We start from the raw sequence: 15,853 nt of genomic DNA on the forward strand, positions 1-15,853 counted from the left end.
GTTCATAACAACAGGTTACTACTGCTCAGTGGACAGTTTCAAGTCCTGCAGCCTCAATCAGCAATTGTAAAACAATTAGAAAATAGGCTACAAAATGCAGCTGCCAAGAAAAATGAAGATTGCTGTAACTGAAATGTATTTTTCCTCTTACCTGTGGTGCTATGCATTTGTTAGTTTAGTATAAGTTACTAAATGAAACTGCTCACAGCAAGATCTGAGGATTTTCTTGAGTAACCGGGTCATGATTTCTGCAAAGAGACATTGCTTTTGAGTTTTTAATATTCTTTCTAAATAAAGTTATTGTAGATGCTACTGATGATATGGAACAAGTTTGAAAAAGTAAAGTGGTCCATAAAGGAAGGCAATTAAGAGACATGACAGTTATGGAGATGTATGACAGAATACTGTATAATATAGTATTGTCTATCATTAGAGAGGAAGTTCACCTGGAGAGCTACATGCATTAAGATCCTAAAGGAAGCCTTTCAGAGTGAGAGATCCCAATAAAATCATACAATCTAAAAAAAAGTTGTTGAGCTTCACAGTAAAGGGGCCAGCCATGATGATGCTATTGTGAACAGAACACTGATTTTGCAACTTATTTAGCTGATTTGTTACCTGATCACAGGTATTATGATTCTTGTTTCAAACAAGGATTTTTCCCCCTGCGGAGAAAGGCAGGCTGTCTGTGCAGTACATCAGTAGCATGGCAGGTCCGAACATACCTAGAGAAAAGGGAAATTTTGATTATAAGAAAACTGTTGAATGCAGCGAGCCTTCTTGCACCACTGGTGCATGCCACTCAAGAACGATCCTGTTTGTAAATATGGGCCTTGCATGAGGCCCCTTGTCCTCCATTTAAAGAACAAACCAAGCTCACAAGTAAAATATCTCAGACTTCTGTTTTTATTCTGAATCACACCATTTTGTCCATTACAATCTGATTTCTTTTGTAAAAAAAAAAAGTAAAAAAAAAAACGTGAGAAAAATAAGTTCAATATGATAGTTTGAATCCTCTATTTGAAACATTTCATGTGACTATGCTGTAGCTTTGTTATTTACCACCAGGAGGCGCTAAAGTCAGAAATGTTCAAACCCCACACACAAAATCCCCTCCTCTGTGTCAACGATGACTTTCTTCATATTGTCTGAAAGACATGTTTCAAAAGCTCAGAAATGTATGTTTAGATTATCTTTGGCCCTGCATCTTGTGGTGTATTGTCCTGGAAATACAGGTCAGCATACTGCAGGATGTGGTCGACAGCACTAAGCAGAAGCACGTCAGTGTTCTGGTCCAGGTCCAGCTCTGACGAGTAGTTCTTCACTGGGACGATGTAGGAGGTGGACATACCCAACAGATCTCCTGCTTTACTCATCTACAACCACACACACACACACACACACACACACACACACACACCATCATCAGTATTCAGTTCCTTCAGCTGGTTGAGAACAATGCCAGTCGTAGTTCCTCATATTTGAAAATGTTTCTCAGCCTGTGCCATGATAAACAGTTACTAGGGCCAGGTATTGGTACTCGATACCTCTAAGGTATCAAACAAATTAACCCAGTACTGAGTACATCGAAACGTCTCCAGTCAAATGATACCGACGTTTTCCTTTTTGTACTGGTGAAGTATGGTCTTGACCTATTTGACAGAGTTAAAAGTTTAGTGTGTCAAGATGCCACTAAAATTATGTCTGCTGTAAAATTCTAATTAAAAGCTGAGCCCCAGTGAAACTATAAATTCCTTTTTCTTTGCTACATATTTTGACACATTTTTCGACAAACAGGTCTCTGTTAGACGCCAGGTCTGGTTTCCATTGACACTGCTAAGCAGTCATTTTTGTAGAAGTTCTTTGGATGTAAAACCTCTTAAAGCCCACTGGATTGTTGGTTACACACTTGAGCTAGCATTAGCTTGGTTAAATTCTCCACCATTCAGTCGTTCAGCTGATTTGAAGAAAAGATGAGAACCAAAGCAAAATCAAAGCCCAGGCTGTAAATTAAAGTTTTGCAGTATACTACACACCACTACAGTCACATTATAGGTATCGAATGAAGTACTCAGTTGGCATTGGTTTCGCTTTAAGGATACTGGTATCTTAATATTTTAAATGATACCCAGCCCTAATAGTTACAGACTGTGACTTGTGTTAACCTCACTGCTCCAAACAAACTTGAATGTATTGGAATGGCAGGTAAATAGACATCTGTCCAATAACCATCAGGCTCGTCTGAGATGGACCGACACAAAGTGGAAAAATGTGCTGTGGTCTGACGAGTCCACATTTCAGATTGTTTGTGAAAAAGAGGAAAAGCATCTGTGATGGTATGGGGGTGTGTTAGTGCCCATGGCATCATGGGTAACTCTGAAAAAATGGGGTGGTCACCTAGTAGTGACAATGTTTCCAGCCACCGCTCTTCATCAGATGGCTCGAAACGTCGTCACTACTAGGTGAAATAAATCTCACTAAATAGGAGCCCTGCAGTGTGCAAGCTTTTTTCATTTTTTCAGTTTCAGACATTTTTGGCTCAGCACCTGCACAATTTTGTTTGTGGATGTGCGCACTTTTTCATTGTATCATGGGTAACTCTCACATCTGTGAAGGCACCACAAATGCTGAAAGGTACATACAGGTTTTGGAGCAACACATGCTGCCATACAGACATCTTTTTCAGGGACGTCCCTGCTTGTTCCAGCAAGACAACGCCAAGACACATTCTGCATGTTTCAACAGCATGTCTTCATAGTAAAAGAGTGCAGGTACTAGACTGGTCTGCCTGCAGTCCAGACCTGTCTCTCATTGAACATGTGTGGCACATTATAAATCACAAAATATGACAACGGAGACCCTGAACTGTTGAGCAGCATAAGTCATAAATCAAACACGCAGGGTTATTTACTGATTGTTGAAATAAAAGGTGATGTCACACAGTGGTTAACATGCCCCTGTCCCAAATTTTTTGAAACATGTTGCAGGCATCAAATTCATAATGAACATATATTTACAAAAAACATTAACGTTTATCAGTTTGAACATTAAATCACCTGTCCTGGATTCATTTGAATATATGTCAAATATAATGTAGAAATCATTGTAATTGGTTTTCATTTGAGTTTTACACAGCCTCCACACTTTTTTGGAATCAGGGTTGTAAATACCCCGTTTATTCTGTATCCACATTTTAACTCATGTAGAGCAGCAGTGAAAACAAATTCTATCATCCAAGCCACTAAATGAAAAAATAAAATGCTAGTATCTCAAACTGCAGATGACTTATTCAACCTACCGTGTCGCGAATGATGTGGCTCTTGTAAACCTGAGTGACATCTTTGGCTGTTTCTCGACATATTTTGTCTATGTGGGTCAGCAGAGCCACCTGGTGGACACCTAACAGACAGAATACATTGCTGTCATTAAGGATTCACAGGAATAAAACAGTTTTAATTGTTACATCCAGAAGAAAAAAATACTGACAGTTAAGATTTTAACAAAGCTTTCATTCAGTTGATCAAGCCCAAAGTTGTGATGCACATTGGTCCCTCTGCAATTCAAACCACAGCAAAAGCCAAAAAAATTAGATAAAAATAAAATAAAGAGAGGTCAGTGAAATCTTAATGCAATCTAAAAACCAAAAATATAAAACAACAACAAAAATAAATTCAAACAATGAAAAAAATGCATTAGGGTTAAAAAGTAACAGAAGTACAGCTGTGCCACCATGGTTTAAAAAGTCAAAGCCCATTTTGTCTGCCAAGGCACTTCAGTCTGTGCATGAAAATGTCTTTGTGTTTGACTGCTAGTTTGTCCTTTTCTTACCCAGGTCACTGATGTGCTCTCGGAGATGCTGAAAGGTGATGCTGAAGCGTTTGGAGTAGGTCAGGATTTTAGAAGCGTCCACCACAAAGGCCACACAATGGATCTTGTCTTTGAGGCTTGGCCTCTTCACATAGCCCACAGTCTCAGACCTCACTGGCTGATCTGGGCTAAACTGGGAAACAGAAATTAAGATATTGAACTGTTAAAAAAGAAAAACTATAAAACCCAAACAACTAACTAAATCCGTGATAATGTTTGCTAAATGGCACTAAACACATAGTATTACTGAGGCTGACAAGAATGTCATTAGTTTAGCAGGTAGTTAGTTGCAAGTCAAAGTAATGTATTGGAAAAAACAGAAATTTTGACCTGAAGGTGGCGCTAGAAGAAAAGTCAGAGGATCATTAGGTCTGTACAAACTTTTGTGCCAATCTGACAAGTGGTTGTTGAGATATTTCAGTTTGGACCAAAGTAGAGGACCAAACAACCAAACAACAGAGCGACATTGCCATCTTTGGAACAATGCTGCTAGCATAGCTAAAAACCACAATATTACAATATTGATCCTGCTGGGGCGTTGGTGGCTTAGTGGTTAGAGCAGGCACCCCATGTACAAGGCTGTTGCCGCAGCAGCCCGGGTTCAACTCCAGCCTGTGGCCCTTTGCTGCATGTCACTCCCTTGCTCTCTTCCCTGTTTCACACTTGTCTGTCCTATCCATTAAAGGCTAAAATGCCCCAAAAAAATATTGATCCTGCTTACCTTGTGTCCCTCAGGTACATGACCTTTAATGACAGACAGGATGTCATGGAGGGTCAGTCCGGCCATCTCTTCACCCCCCAGTCCAACAATATCGCACAGCACCAGTCCAGTAGGATCCTCTCCTTTCTGACCATGGATGTTGAAGGACTGCAGCTTACACACACACACACACACACACACACACAAACAAGAAGAACGTTGGTGTCATTCAATAACAAATGAGATAATGTTTTACAAAAAAACAGAATTAAACAGTATTTCCCCATTTCTAGAAAACCAACAATGACTATCAGTTAATTCTGTCCCCACGTCCATTCGAAGAGAATGTCAACAGTTTTAGTGATTTGCCTCGGTTACATGCTCCACTTGTACCTTCTTGGTGAAGCTGGTTGAAGAGGAGCCCACCATGGCCCGGTTGGTGACTCTTCCATTAAACACTGACTGGACTGAACTGACAAAGCTGGACTTTCCAGAGCCGACCGGGCCCAGGAGGAGAACCCGAGCCTGAGTCCCCTCGTCACAGCTCTGCCTGTAGGAGCTGACAGTCTTCATCAGGCTTGTCCTTTGCCTAGATTAAAATTTGAGATACTTTTTATTCAGAATAATTTCAGCAAAAAATAAAGGCATGGGAGGAATGTATTCATTAAATGAGCTGAAGGGATAATAATTAAAGGACAACATTCATAGTGTTTAAAATATGTTTTCTTGTTGCTTTAAATGAGCAGAACCATATTAATTTGACTGCTGTCTGAACTGTTTGCAAACTTGACTTAAATGTCAAAGTTTTACTCACTCTTCTGTCCACTCCATGTCTCTCCATGGAGATTCCAATGTTCCTTGAGCTCCTGAGGAGAGTTTCAGAGTTCATAAGGTTTATTGAAATATCCACTGTTTCTTATTTTTCACTTCTTTACCTTATGTCGTCTATCTGCAGTCAAACAACTTGTCTCTGTACTTGTTAGATCTTAGCGCTGCATTTGACACCACTGACCATCACATCTTACTTGTATTACAAAGACTAGAACATTTAAATTGCATTAAAAGACCCGCACACAGCTGGTTTGAGTCCTTTAAAATCAGATTGAACCTAGTTTGTACATGATAATAATCCTTCATGCACACCAAAGTTAGTCATGGAGTTCCACAAGGTTCTGTGCTTGAACCAGTGCTATTCACCCTATATCTGCTCCCTTAAGTCAATATTTTCAGGAAACACTCAATAAATTTTTATTGTTGAGCAGACAATACTCAATTATATTCATCAGTAAAGCCAGACGATACCAATCAATTAACTAAACTAATGTCTAGTCTTCAGTATATAAAGACCTGGATGACCTACAATTTTCTGCTGCTGAATTCAGAAAAAAATTAAGTTACAGTACTTGGCACTAAACACCTTACTCTGGCCTCCAGCACTGATCTAAGTGATATGTCCTTTAACTCCCACATAAATCATCCCTCAAGCCCTGCCTTTTTTCACCTGTGTAACATTGCAAAAAACAGACACATGCTGTCTCAAAAAGATGCAGAAAACTACTCCATGAATTTGTCACTTCCAGACTTGATAACTACAATCCCTTATTATCAGGCTGCCTCAGTAAGTCTCTAAAAACTCTCCAGCTGATCCAGATTGCTGCGGCACCAGTACTGACGAGAACTAGGAGACGAGATCATATTTGTATGTAAAATTCAGAATTGCATTTAAAATCCTTTCTTATGAAAGCCCTATATGGTCAGACAGCAACATATTAGAACACTGTGCTCCCAGAATACAGGCTTACCAGAGGTTCCTAAAGTCTCCAAATGTATAATAATAATAATGATAATAATACTTAGCGCCATCATCATCACTGTATTTATTGAGCACTCTTCAAGCAAATAAGCGCAAAGTGCTTTCTAAGGTGAAGAAACACAAAACAAGCAGCATTTGGGACAACTGTCAAGCAGTAGATAAAAAGATAGTAGATAGATAAAATAAAAAAAACATATTCATATACATACTCATGCTTATTTACATACATGCATTCATACATACAGTACAGGCCAAAAGTTTGGACACACCTTCTCATTCAATGCGTTTTCTTTATTTTCATGACTATTTACATTGTAGATTCTCACTGAAGGCATCAAAACTATGAATGAACACATGTGGAGTTATGTACTTAACAAAAAAAGGTGAAATAACTGAAAACATGTTTTATATTCTAGTTTCTTCAAAATAGCCACCCTTTGCTCTGATTACTGCTTTGCACACTCTTGGCATTCTCTCCATGAGCTTCAAGAGGTAGTCACCTGAAATGGTTTTCCAACAGTCTTGAAAGAGTTCCCAGAGGTGTTTAGCACTTGTTGGCCCCTTTGCCTTCACTCTGCGGTGCAGCTCACCCCAAACCATCTCGATTGGGTTCAGGTCCGGTGACTGTGGAGGCCAGGTCATCTGCCGCAGCACTCCATCACTCTCCTTCTTGGTCAAATAGCCCTTACACAGCCTGGAGGTGTGTTTGGGGTCATTGTCCTGTTGAAAAATAAATGATCGTCCAACTAAACGCAAACCAGATGGGATGGCATGTCGCTGCAGGATGCTGTGGTAGCCATGCTGGTTCAGTGTGCCTTCAATTTTGAATAAATCCCCAACAGTGTCACCAGCAAAACACCCCCACACCATCACACCTCCTCCTCCATGCTTCACAGTGGGAACCAGGCATGTGGAATCCATCCGTTCACCTTTTCTGCGTCTCACAAAGACAGACAGTTGGAACCAAAGATCTCAAATTTGGACTCATCAGACCAAAGCACAGATTTACACTGGTCTAATGTCCATTCCTTGTGTTTCTTGGCCCAAACAAATCTCTTCTGCTTGTTGCCTCTCCTTAGCAGTGGTTTCCTAGCAGCTATTTGACCATGAAGGCCTGATTCGCGCAGTCTCCTCTTAACAGTTGTTCTAGAGATGGGTCTGCTGCTAGAACTCTGTGTGGCATTCATCTGGTCTCTGATCTGAGCTGCTGTTAACTTGCCATTTCTGAGGCTGGTGACTCGGATGAACTTATCCTCAGAAGCAGAGGTGACTCTTGGTCTTCCTTTCCTGGGTCGGTCCTCATGTGTGCCAGTTTCGTTGTAGCGCTTGATGGTTTTTGCGACTCCACTTGGGGACACATTTAAAGTTTTTGCAATTTTCCGGACTGACTGACCTTCATTTCTTAAAGTAATGATGGCCACTCGTTTTTCTTTAGTTAGCTGATTGGTTCTTGCCATAATATGAATTTTAACAGTTGTCCAATAGGGCTGTCGGCTGTGTATTAACCTGACTTCTGCACAACACAACTGATGGTCCCAACCCCATTGATAAAGCAAGAAATTCCACTAATTAACCCTGATAAGGCACACCTGTGAAGTGGAAACCATTTCAGGTGACTACCTCTTGAAGCTCATGGAGAGAATGCCAAGAGTGTGCAAAGCAGTAATCAGAGCAAAGGGTGGCTATTTTGAAGAAACTAGAATATAAAACATGTTTTCAGTTATTTCACCTGTTTTTGTTAAGTACATAACTCCACATGTGTTCATTCATAGTTTTGATGCCTTCAGTGAGAATCTACAATGTAAATAGTCATGAAAATAAAGAAAACGCATTGAATGAGAAGGTGTGTCCAAACTTTTGGCCTGTACTGTACATTCATTAGACATGCAAATACCTAAAACTCTACTCTACTTCTGCATCAAGATACAATGAAAAAGGCTGCCCCTGGCATCATTTTGGTAATACCCAGAGCTTCTGCCCAAGCAGCAAAATAGGATGAGTAGGGATGAGATCTCATTGATCTTCCAGTTTTGGTCTGGGAGGCAGACACCCTACCCACATTTAAGAGTAGGTGTTACAACTTTACTCTTTGATAAAGCCTTTAGTTAGGGTTGGCTTCCCTTGATACACTGAGCTCCTCTTCCCTCCTCTCCCTCTCCATATGCACACATCCATGTTTCATTAATGCATATTACTAACTTGGCTTCTTCTCCACAGTCTTCGTGCTTTCTCGTCTCACAGCTCTCCATAGATTGCGGTTGCTCCTGGATTGTGGATTGTGGTTGCACCTGCTGCCTTGGTCCTGCTTGATGCCCACTGCTGCTGCTATTCTTATTTTTTCTATTATAATAATTGCACAGACACATAGACACACACACACATATATGTATATATATACAGTATATATATATATATATATATATATATATATATATATATATATATACACACACACACACACACACACACACACTAACCGGCCACTTCATTAGGTACACCTTGCCAGTACCAGATTGGCTTCGGAACTGCCTTAATTCTTCGTAGCATAGACTCAACAAGGTGCTGGAAACATTCCTAAGAGATTTTGGTCCATATTGACATTATAGCATCACACAGTTGCTGCAGATGGGTCGTCTGCACATCCATGATGTGAATCTCCCGTTCAACCACATCCCAAAGGTGCTCCACTGGATTGAGATCTGGTGACTGTGGAGGCCATTGGAGTACAGTGAACTCATCGTCATGTTCAAGAAAGCAGTTTGAGATGATTTGAGCTTTGTGACATGGTGCATTATCCTGCTGGAAGTAGCCATCAGAAATGGGTACACTGTGGTCATAAAGGGATGGACATGGTCAGCAACAATACTCAGGTAGGCTGTGGTGTTTAAACCATGCTCAGTTGGTAGTAAGGGGCCCAAAGTGTGCCAAGAAAATATCCCCCACACCATTACACCACCACCAGCAGCCTGAACCGTTGATACAAGGCAGGATGGATCCATGCTTTCATGTTGTTTACACCAAATTCTGACCCTACCATCTGAATGTCGCAGCAGAAATCAAGACTCATCAGACGAGGCAGCATTTTTCCAATCTTCTATTGTCTAATTTTGGTGAGCCTGTGTGAACTGTAGCCTCAGTTTCCTGTTCTTCGCTGACAGGAGTGGCACTGGTGTGGTCTTCTGCTGCTGTAGTCCATCTGCTTCAAGGTTCAACGTATTGTTGGTTCAGAGATGGTCTTCGGCAGACCTTGGTTGTACCGAGTAGTTATTTGAGTCACTGTTGCCTTTCTATCACCTTGAACCAGTCTGGCCATTCTCCTCTGATCTCTGGCATCAAAAACTATGCCACGTTCAAAATCATCTCCCCATGCTAATGCTCGGTTTGAACTTCAGCAGGTTGTTTTGACCATGCCTACACGCCATGTGGCTGATTAGCTATTTGTGTTAACAAGCAGTTGAACAGGTGTACCTAATAAAGTGTCCAGTGAGTGTATGTGTGTGTATATATATATATGTATATGTCTCTCAACCCAACCACCGGGGAGACGGACACCCACCTAGGGCCTGGTTCTGTTCGAGGATTCATCCTCCTCATCACCAAGTGCTTGCTCACAGAAGTAAATTAAAGGGTATGGTGCTAAACCTGCTCTGCATATGAAAAGTGTCCTGGGATAATGTTTGTTGTGATTTGACACTTGACTTGACTTCTTGTGAACATGACATGCATGAAAGTAAGATGACTTTTAACATGTACCTTGCATTTATCACTTCATTTATTTTTATAATTTAATAAACACACAGTCAGACGTCACATCCAGATATTTACAGAAGCTACAATGGAGTCTATTGCCACAAAAAAATTCTGCAAGTCTCTTAGAGCAGGTTGGTTCAGGGACGCTTCCAGAGATTTTCTGGATTGTATCATCTGGTTGAAGTCACTGTTTGTCTTCTTAGTTTGAATACTTTGCTGGTAACTGTATTAATTACAGTAACTGTATTAGCAATTGCAAATTCAGTGATGCAGTGCTTTTGTACCAAACTTTTAAGGATTGCTACTTTTCATTCAAAGTTTGCAGAACATTTAACACAGTGTCGAAACTGAATAGGCACCAGGAACTCTTCTGCTCACTATATTCAAGGTTTTCCTTAATGACAAGAAATCTCAGTTCATTTAGTGTACATGCATATATTGAGGGGTGTCACATGGGGTGACAAACCAGGCTGGGCACCTACTGTACTGTATGTTCACCCATGGTCTTTACCCCATGGATGCTAACTTTCTGCCTCAACCTTCCTGTGGACACAGTACAAACTGGCGTATAATTGTATTGTCTTTCCTTTAGCTGCAAGTAGCACAGAGAACAGGACATGCAGCTGTGAGGTGTAAGAGTTTGCAAATGTAAGGTGGGAAAATAAAGGTACAGTGGTAACAGTCGCCCAATTTCATTACAGTATAAGGTTGTGCTGCTGGACAATGATCAGCAAATCATCACAGTGAGGAGCAGCAGCTCTGGAGAGCTCCTAGGACGTCAATCTGATGCATATTGTTGTAAAAGACGGCTTTTTTCTTTTTTTTATGAGGACTTTTGGGTTCACGAGTCTGTCTTTTTTTTAGACCACATTATCTGATTCTGTTAATTGCATAAAGGGTTTGGCAGTAACCATTTACAGTGGAGCACGATGGAACACAGTTGTGTGTCATATTTCCAAATTAGGTCCACTGGATTTTTTTAACAATGCATCTGAAAAATGGAGAAAAACCTTAAAAGTACATATTCAGTGTCAGTGCTGGTTCAACAGTTTTCTTGGCATGGATCTGTATAATAGCCTACCTGGGAATATAAACAAAGGTTTGTTCTCCTCTCTCTCTGTTGAGCTGGCGAATATGGAGGCGCTGACAGCATCTTCTGCTGCCGTTCCAACAGTGGGTTGGGATGAAGTAGTTGGAGCTGTGACGAGTGCGCGTGTGCCAAATGAAAAGCCACTAATACTGTTAAGGAAAACAATCACATGAGTGAGAATTAGAGCAAAGGCATAGGAGGAGAAATTAAACAGAACATTTTTGGTTAATGGTCTTGCACTTAAAATAGTATATATGTGACCTAATAAAAATGTGATCTAAAAAAAAAGCTGCATTCTTGAGATAATCTAAGTGAGTTTCCAAAATAGTTTTGTGATTAAACTTGAGTTCAGTCAGGAACACTTAAGTCAAAGAAAAGTATTATATTTGGTAGTATAATTGTTTAATATATTTCTAAGTTTCTGTATAATAGCTCTCTACTTATTTTCTTATCATACTTATCTACTTGTAACAATGTGGGAACTGATGCTGTGCTATCACATAAGCCTCTAAGCTACTACCAACAGTAGGCCAACTCCTTCTATATTTCCATAACATTAATTAAAACTAAATCAACCATGGACAGCATGAAACATCTTTAAAGGATTTTGGCAGGTCATCAGCACCAAATTTGTAGGCTAATTGCTACAGCCCCACAAGCTAATTTATTCATATTATTCAAAGGACATAGTTACTACAATGTGGGTAAAATGGTTACAGCATATAAGCCTATAAACTGACTGAGATCTGTTTAAAAAAATCCAGCAACAGACGTATTTACAGACATATATAACACGGACAAAGTGTCTCTCGTTCCTTCCCTCCCTCGGCCTATCTGTTGATGCTCTGAGCATAAATAAGATTAATAGCCTCAATAAATAAAAAGATTTCAATCATTTTCCAGCACAAGATTCATTTGAAAGGCCATGGAAAACCACTTTTTCACTCCCCCTCCAAAGATTTTTAATTGTTCCAAACTCCAATGGGTTTAGGCCTACCTGATACTTTTATACTCATGTTATAGTTTTGTGGCCTGTGCTGCAAACCTTTAAACCTCTGTAGCTCCAGTGCTATGTGCAAAAAGTTAACATACAGCCCTGCTTTTTATTCTAAAGAACTTTCAATGACATGTTGTGCAGTTGTATATTTTCAAACAGAGGAATAAATCCCTGTCTTTGCATTTTATTCTGATCACAGTCTGTTTTTATGAAAGTGCTTGTGACATCTCAAAGACAAACCTTTGAATGCCCTCCACTGAAAGACTGGAGCACACTAAATTTACAATCTTTAATTGTGAAAACGCATGATTCAATATATGTGTTTATATCATAATCAAACTGACAAAGACATAGAGCAAACACCTAGATTATTTTGGACAGTTGGCCAAACCTTAGTTTGAAGTCTACCAGTTAGTCGCAAAACAGTATTTTGTATTTGCTCTCTGGCTGTCCTTTGATCCCTTTTTAAACCTCAGAGATATTTCAGGAAGTCATTTAAGTCTCTCCTCCACAAGATAAGGCACACTTCCCACTTCACTTTAAACCGCATTTCTTTTATTAGTGTTGTGTTTATTATTAAGATAATTTGCCAACCAATTAATCACTTAGACAATTGACAGAAAATTATTCAATAATTATTTGTATGACTGAGTCATTGGTGAAGTTACATATCAATAAAAAAGCCAAAATATAGCTAAAGCTTTTGTATGATTTATCATTGTTAATACAATATCTGAGGGTTTTATATTTGGAAAAGGTTTTAGGTTCCTTTGATGGAAATTTTCACTGTTTATCTACCATCTGACAGATAGCTTATAAAGCAAATGAATAATTGATTAAATTCTGTAACACTTAATTTAAAAGCCTAGTTCTAATTAAAAGCAGAGTCATTCATTTTGACAAATAAAGGCCTGTCTCAAATCGACTCCTGGGGCCGTATTCACAAAGCTTCCTAGTGATAAGAGTTGCTCCTTCTAACAAAATTCTTACAATTGTGATGTTTTCTTAGAATTTCCCCTTAAAGTTAAGACTAGACCCTTGTAAAGATAACAGCTATTCACAGAGCATCTTAGACCTTAAAAGAGCTCCTAGGGTGATAAACTGTTAGGAGAAGGGAGGAGCACTTTTAAGAGGCTTAAGAGTTTCCTAAGCAGAGGAGAAAATGGTGGAAACACAAAGAGGTCAGAGAAATGGTCTCTAAACACAAAATGACAGTGAGCAAATGAAATGCTACAGATTAGATTGTGCAGGCATAATATTTGTGGTCGAACTCATTTGGGATATGCACACACTTCCCACCTAACAAAATAACGCCAGAAATAAAATTATCACAATATTGAGATACTTGAAAAACTGGAAAAATGCAAGAGTGCAGCAGTGATGACTTGAGTCTGTCTCAACCTGAGATCAGCAGAGTGATCACACCAACAATGACAACACTGTCAATCTCATATCGTGATGCAGTTAATTTAATTTCCACTGGGTGTCCATACCCTGCAGGCTCACAAAGCGTGTCTGTGACAACCAAACACACCTGTTAAAAGAAAGCATCACACCAAGCAACAGGGTCAACCACACCCCCTCACTAAGATAAAAGTTTCTGTCCTTTCCTTGCTCAGAGCTGCTCTGAGAACTTACCTAAATCACTCTTAAGCTAAGACTCCTTACTGAAAGTTTTTAGTCTAGGAGCTCTCTTAGAGTACTCTCAGAATGTTTGTATGTGTCCATTCCTTGATTACCCTGTAAGTTATTCATATTCCTTTAGTCCGTAATGCTCCTCAAATAAAAAAAAAATGCAAACAATTTTTCAAAAAAATTAATTCAAGTTGTGAATATTGTTTAAACAGGATAAAGTGTTGGTATGCTGGGTGCTGTAATCCTTGAGGGCCGTAACTCTCTTTCTCTCTGATGCACTGTCTGTCGGAGCTAGATCAAATTAACCCAACATTAACGATCAACGATTCATAATTTTTTATATAAAAAAAGATTACTGGTTAAATGATTAAATGATAAATGATTAAGGATTATATTTCCCATCTTTGCTGAGCAACAGTTTTGTGTGAGAGGAATTAAAGGCCTGTTCCAAATATAGGCCTGTTGATTTCAGTGATTTAAGCAAACAATGGCCAGGGCTATTAATTGAAGTTTTACAGTAGTCTTATTATTATTATTATTCACTTATTATTATTTACTTTACTTATTATTCCCTATAAAGCAGGCATTTGTGATATAGTAATACTAGGCTATGTAAAAAAAAAAAAAAAAAATTAAATTATTTAGTGATTAACTGCTAATAATGTGCTCTCTTAATTTGGATGACCTGTCAGAAGTGAAGCACGTTAGCTCAAATAAGCTACCACTTAGCTTCTTTAAGGTGTGACGTACAGGTTAAAAATTATGTACACTTCCTGTAAAGACGGATACAACTCAATTTATTGACGCTAATTAACGTTGGGTCAATAACGTTAACATTAACTAATGTCTGCTTCTTAAATATGTCTCAGTCTGGCTCTGATAGCAAGCGTTGACAGTTTACAGTGTGGACACAGTCAAAAGTCAGCACAGGTTAATAACTGAACTGTCACCTTCACTGACATCCTCTGTGAAGCTTTGCTATAGGCTATCTACGTGACTTTAAGTTGCATGAAATATTACCTGGCTGGTTTTCCAAATGGTTTCTCCATTTTACCGCTGTGTGAAACTCTAGACGTGGCGGATGATAAGACAACTGAACAGAGACTGTTTCCTTTCCATAGAAAAGAAAGTGAAACCTAAAGGCAGGACAGCGAATAGGAAAGATGATGATGCATTCATGTGCTCCTCGGATGGTCCCACTTCCCTGGTCAGGAAGTCGTTCTTCCCACTTTGATGAGTTATTTGCACAGTACCAGCTTATTGCTATTATCCAAACAACAGAAATGAACCCTTGAAGGGGAACACCACCCAAATTCAAAATTCTAATATGTTATATCAGTGACTTTGGAGAGTTCAATCAACATTAGTGAACATGAACTACTCTCTCTTAAAGCTACACACCAGAGGAGTGAGTGAGTTAATGGGAGCCTGATTTTGTTTGATATCTTTTTTTATACCCCAATGACCTTTACTCTATTGTGGTGTTAATAGGTCTGAAACAGAAAATGTAGCCATATACTCCAAACATTCCCCTGGGTGCTCTCAGTGTCATCTATAACACCTTTCCCAATTAATTATTAATGGAGCAGCTCCAGACTTTGTACCCTATGACAGTGGTTCTCAAATAGTGTTGTGATGTCAGTCATGTTCCTCGTCACATGACATGCGGTGCACCCTGCTGTGTTCCAAAAGTTGAACTGTATTTATCTCAGAGTGGAGCCAGTGCATCCTGAAAAATAGGAGCTCAGGAACACATGTGCACTGCAACAGTGTCACCTTGTGTTTGAGCACACCTGCCAGTGCCACACGTCTACATTGAAAACAATGAAATTGAGGGCACAAAAAAACATGGCATGTGTATGGGGATTATTAAGTTATTACTATGTGTGTGACACATCAAAAGCCCTGATTGGCAGCCAGTGTGTGGGATGATGATAATTAAAAGGAGTAAGCCGTGAGTGGGACAATGGATCGCTATATTGTATAGAGCAAATTACAGCA

General features: G+C 39.4%; 1 protein-coding gene across 3 annotated transcripts; it reads right to left on the minus strand.

The window, feature by feature from the left end:
* Nucleotides 1-883: 883 nt before the first annotated feature.
* On the minus strand, nt 884-15,001 carry ifi44g (interferon induced protein 44g). 3 transcript variants are annotated; one of them, XM_049589044.1, is made up of 9 exons: nt 14,873-15,001; nt 11,212-11,369; nt 8,580-8,720; nt 5,382-5,433; nt 4,961-5,156; nt 4,589-4,735; nt 3,829-4,000; nt 3,299-3,399; nt 884-1,376 (listed from the first exon to the last, which is right to left on the minus strand). In XM_049589044.1, the coding sequence occupies exons 1-9, from the start codon at nt 14,899-14,901 to the stop codon at nt 1,185-1,187; spliced, it is 1,188 nt and encodes a 395-aa protein (XP_049445001.1). In that variant the 5' UTR covers nt 14,902-15,001; the 3' UTR covers nt 884-1,184. The 3 variants fall into 3 exon arrangements, with proteins under 3 accessions (XP_049445001.1, XP_049445000.1, XP_049445002.1); XM_049589043.1 differs by having other exon boundaries at nt 4,589-4,741; XM_049589045.1 differs by lacking the exon at nt 8,580-8,720 and having other exon boundaries at nt 4,589-4,741.
* Between the last annotated feature and the right edge of the window lie 852 nt (nt 15,002-15,853).

The sequence above is a fragment of the Epinephelus fuscoguttatus genome, linkage group LG10, assembly GCF_011397635.1.
Source record: "Epinephelus fuscoguttatus linkage group LG10, E.fuscoguttatus.final_Chr_v1".
Taxonomy (NCBI): domain Eukaryota; kingdom Metazoa; phylum Chordata; class Actinopteri; order Perciformes; family Serranidae; genus Epinephelus; species Epinephelus fuscoguttatus.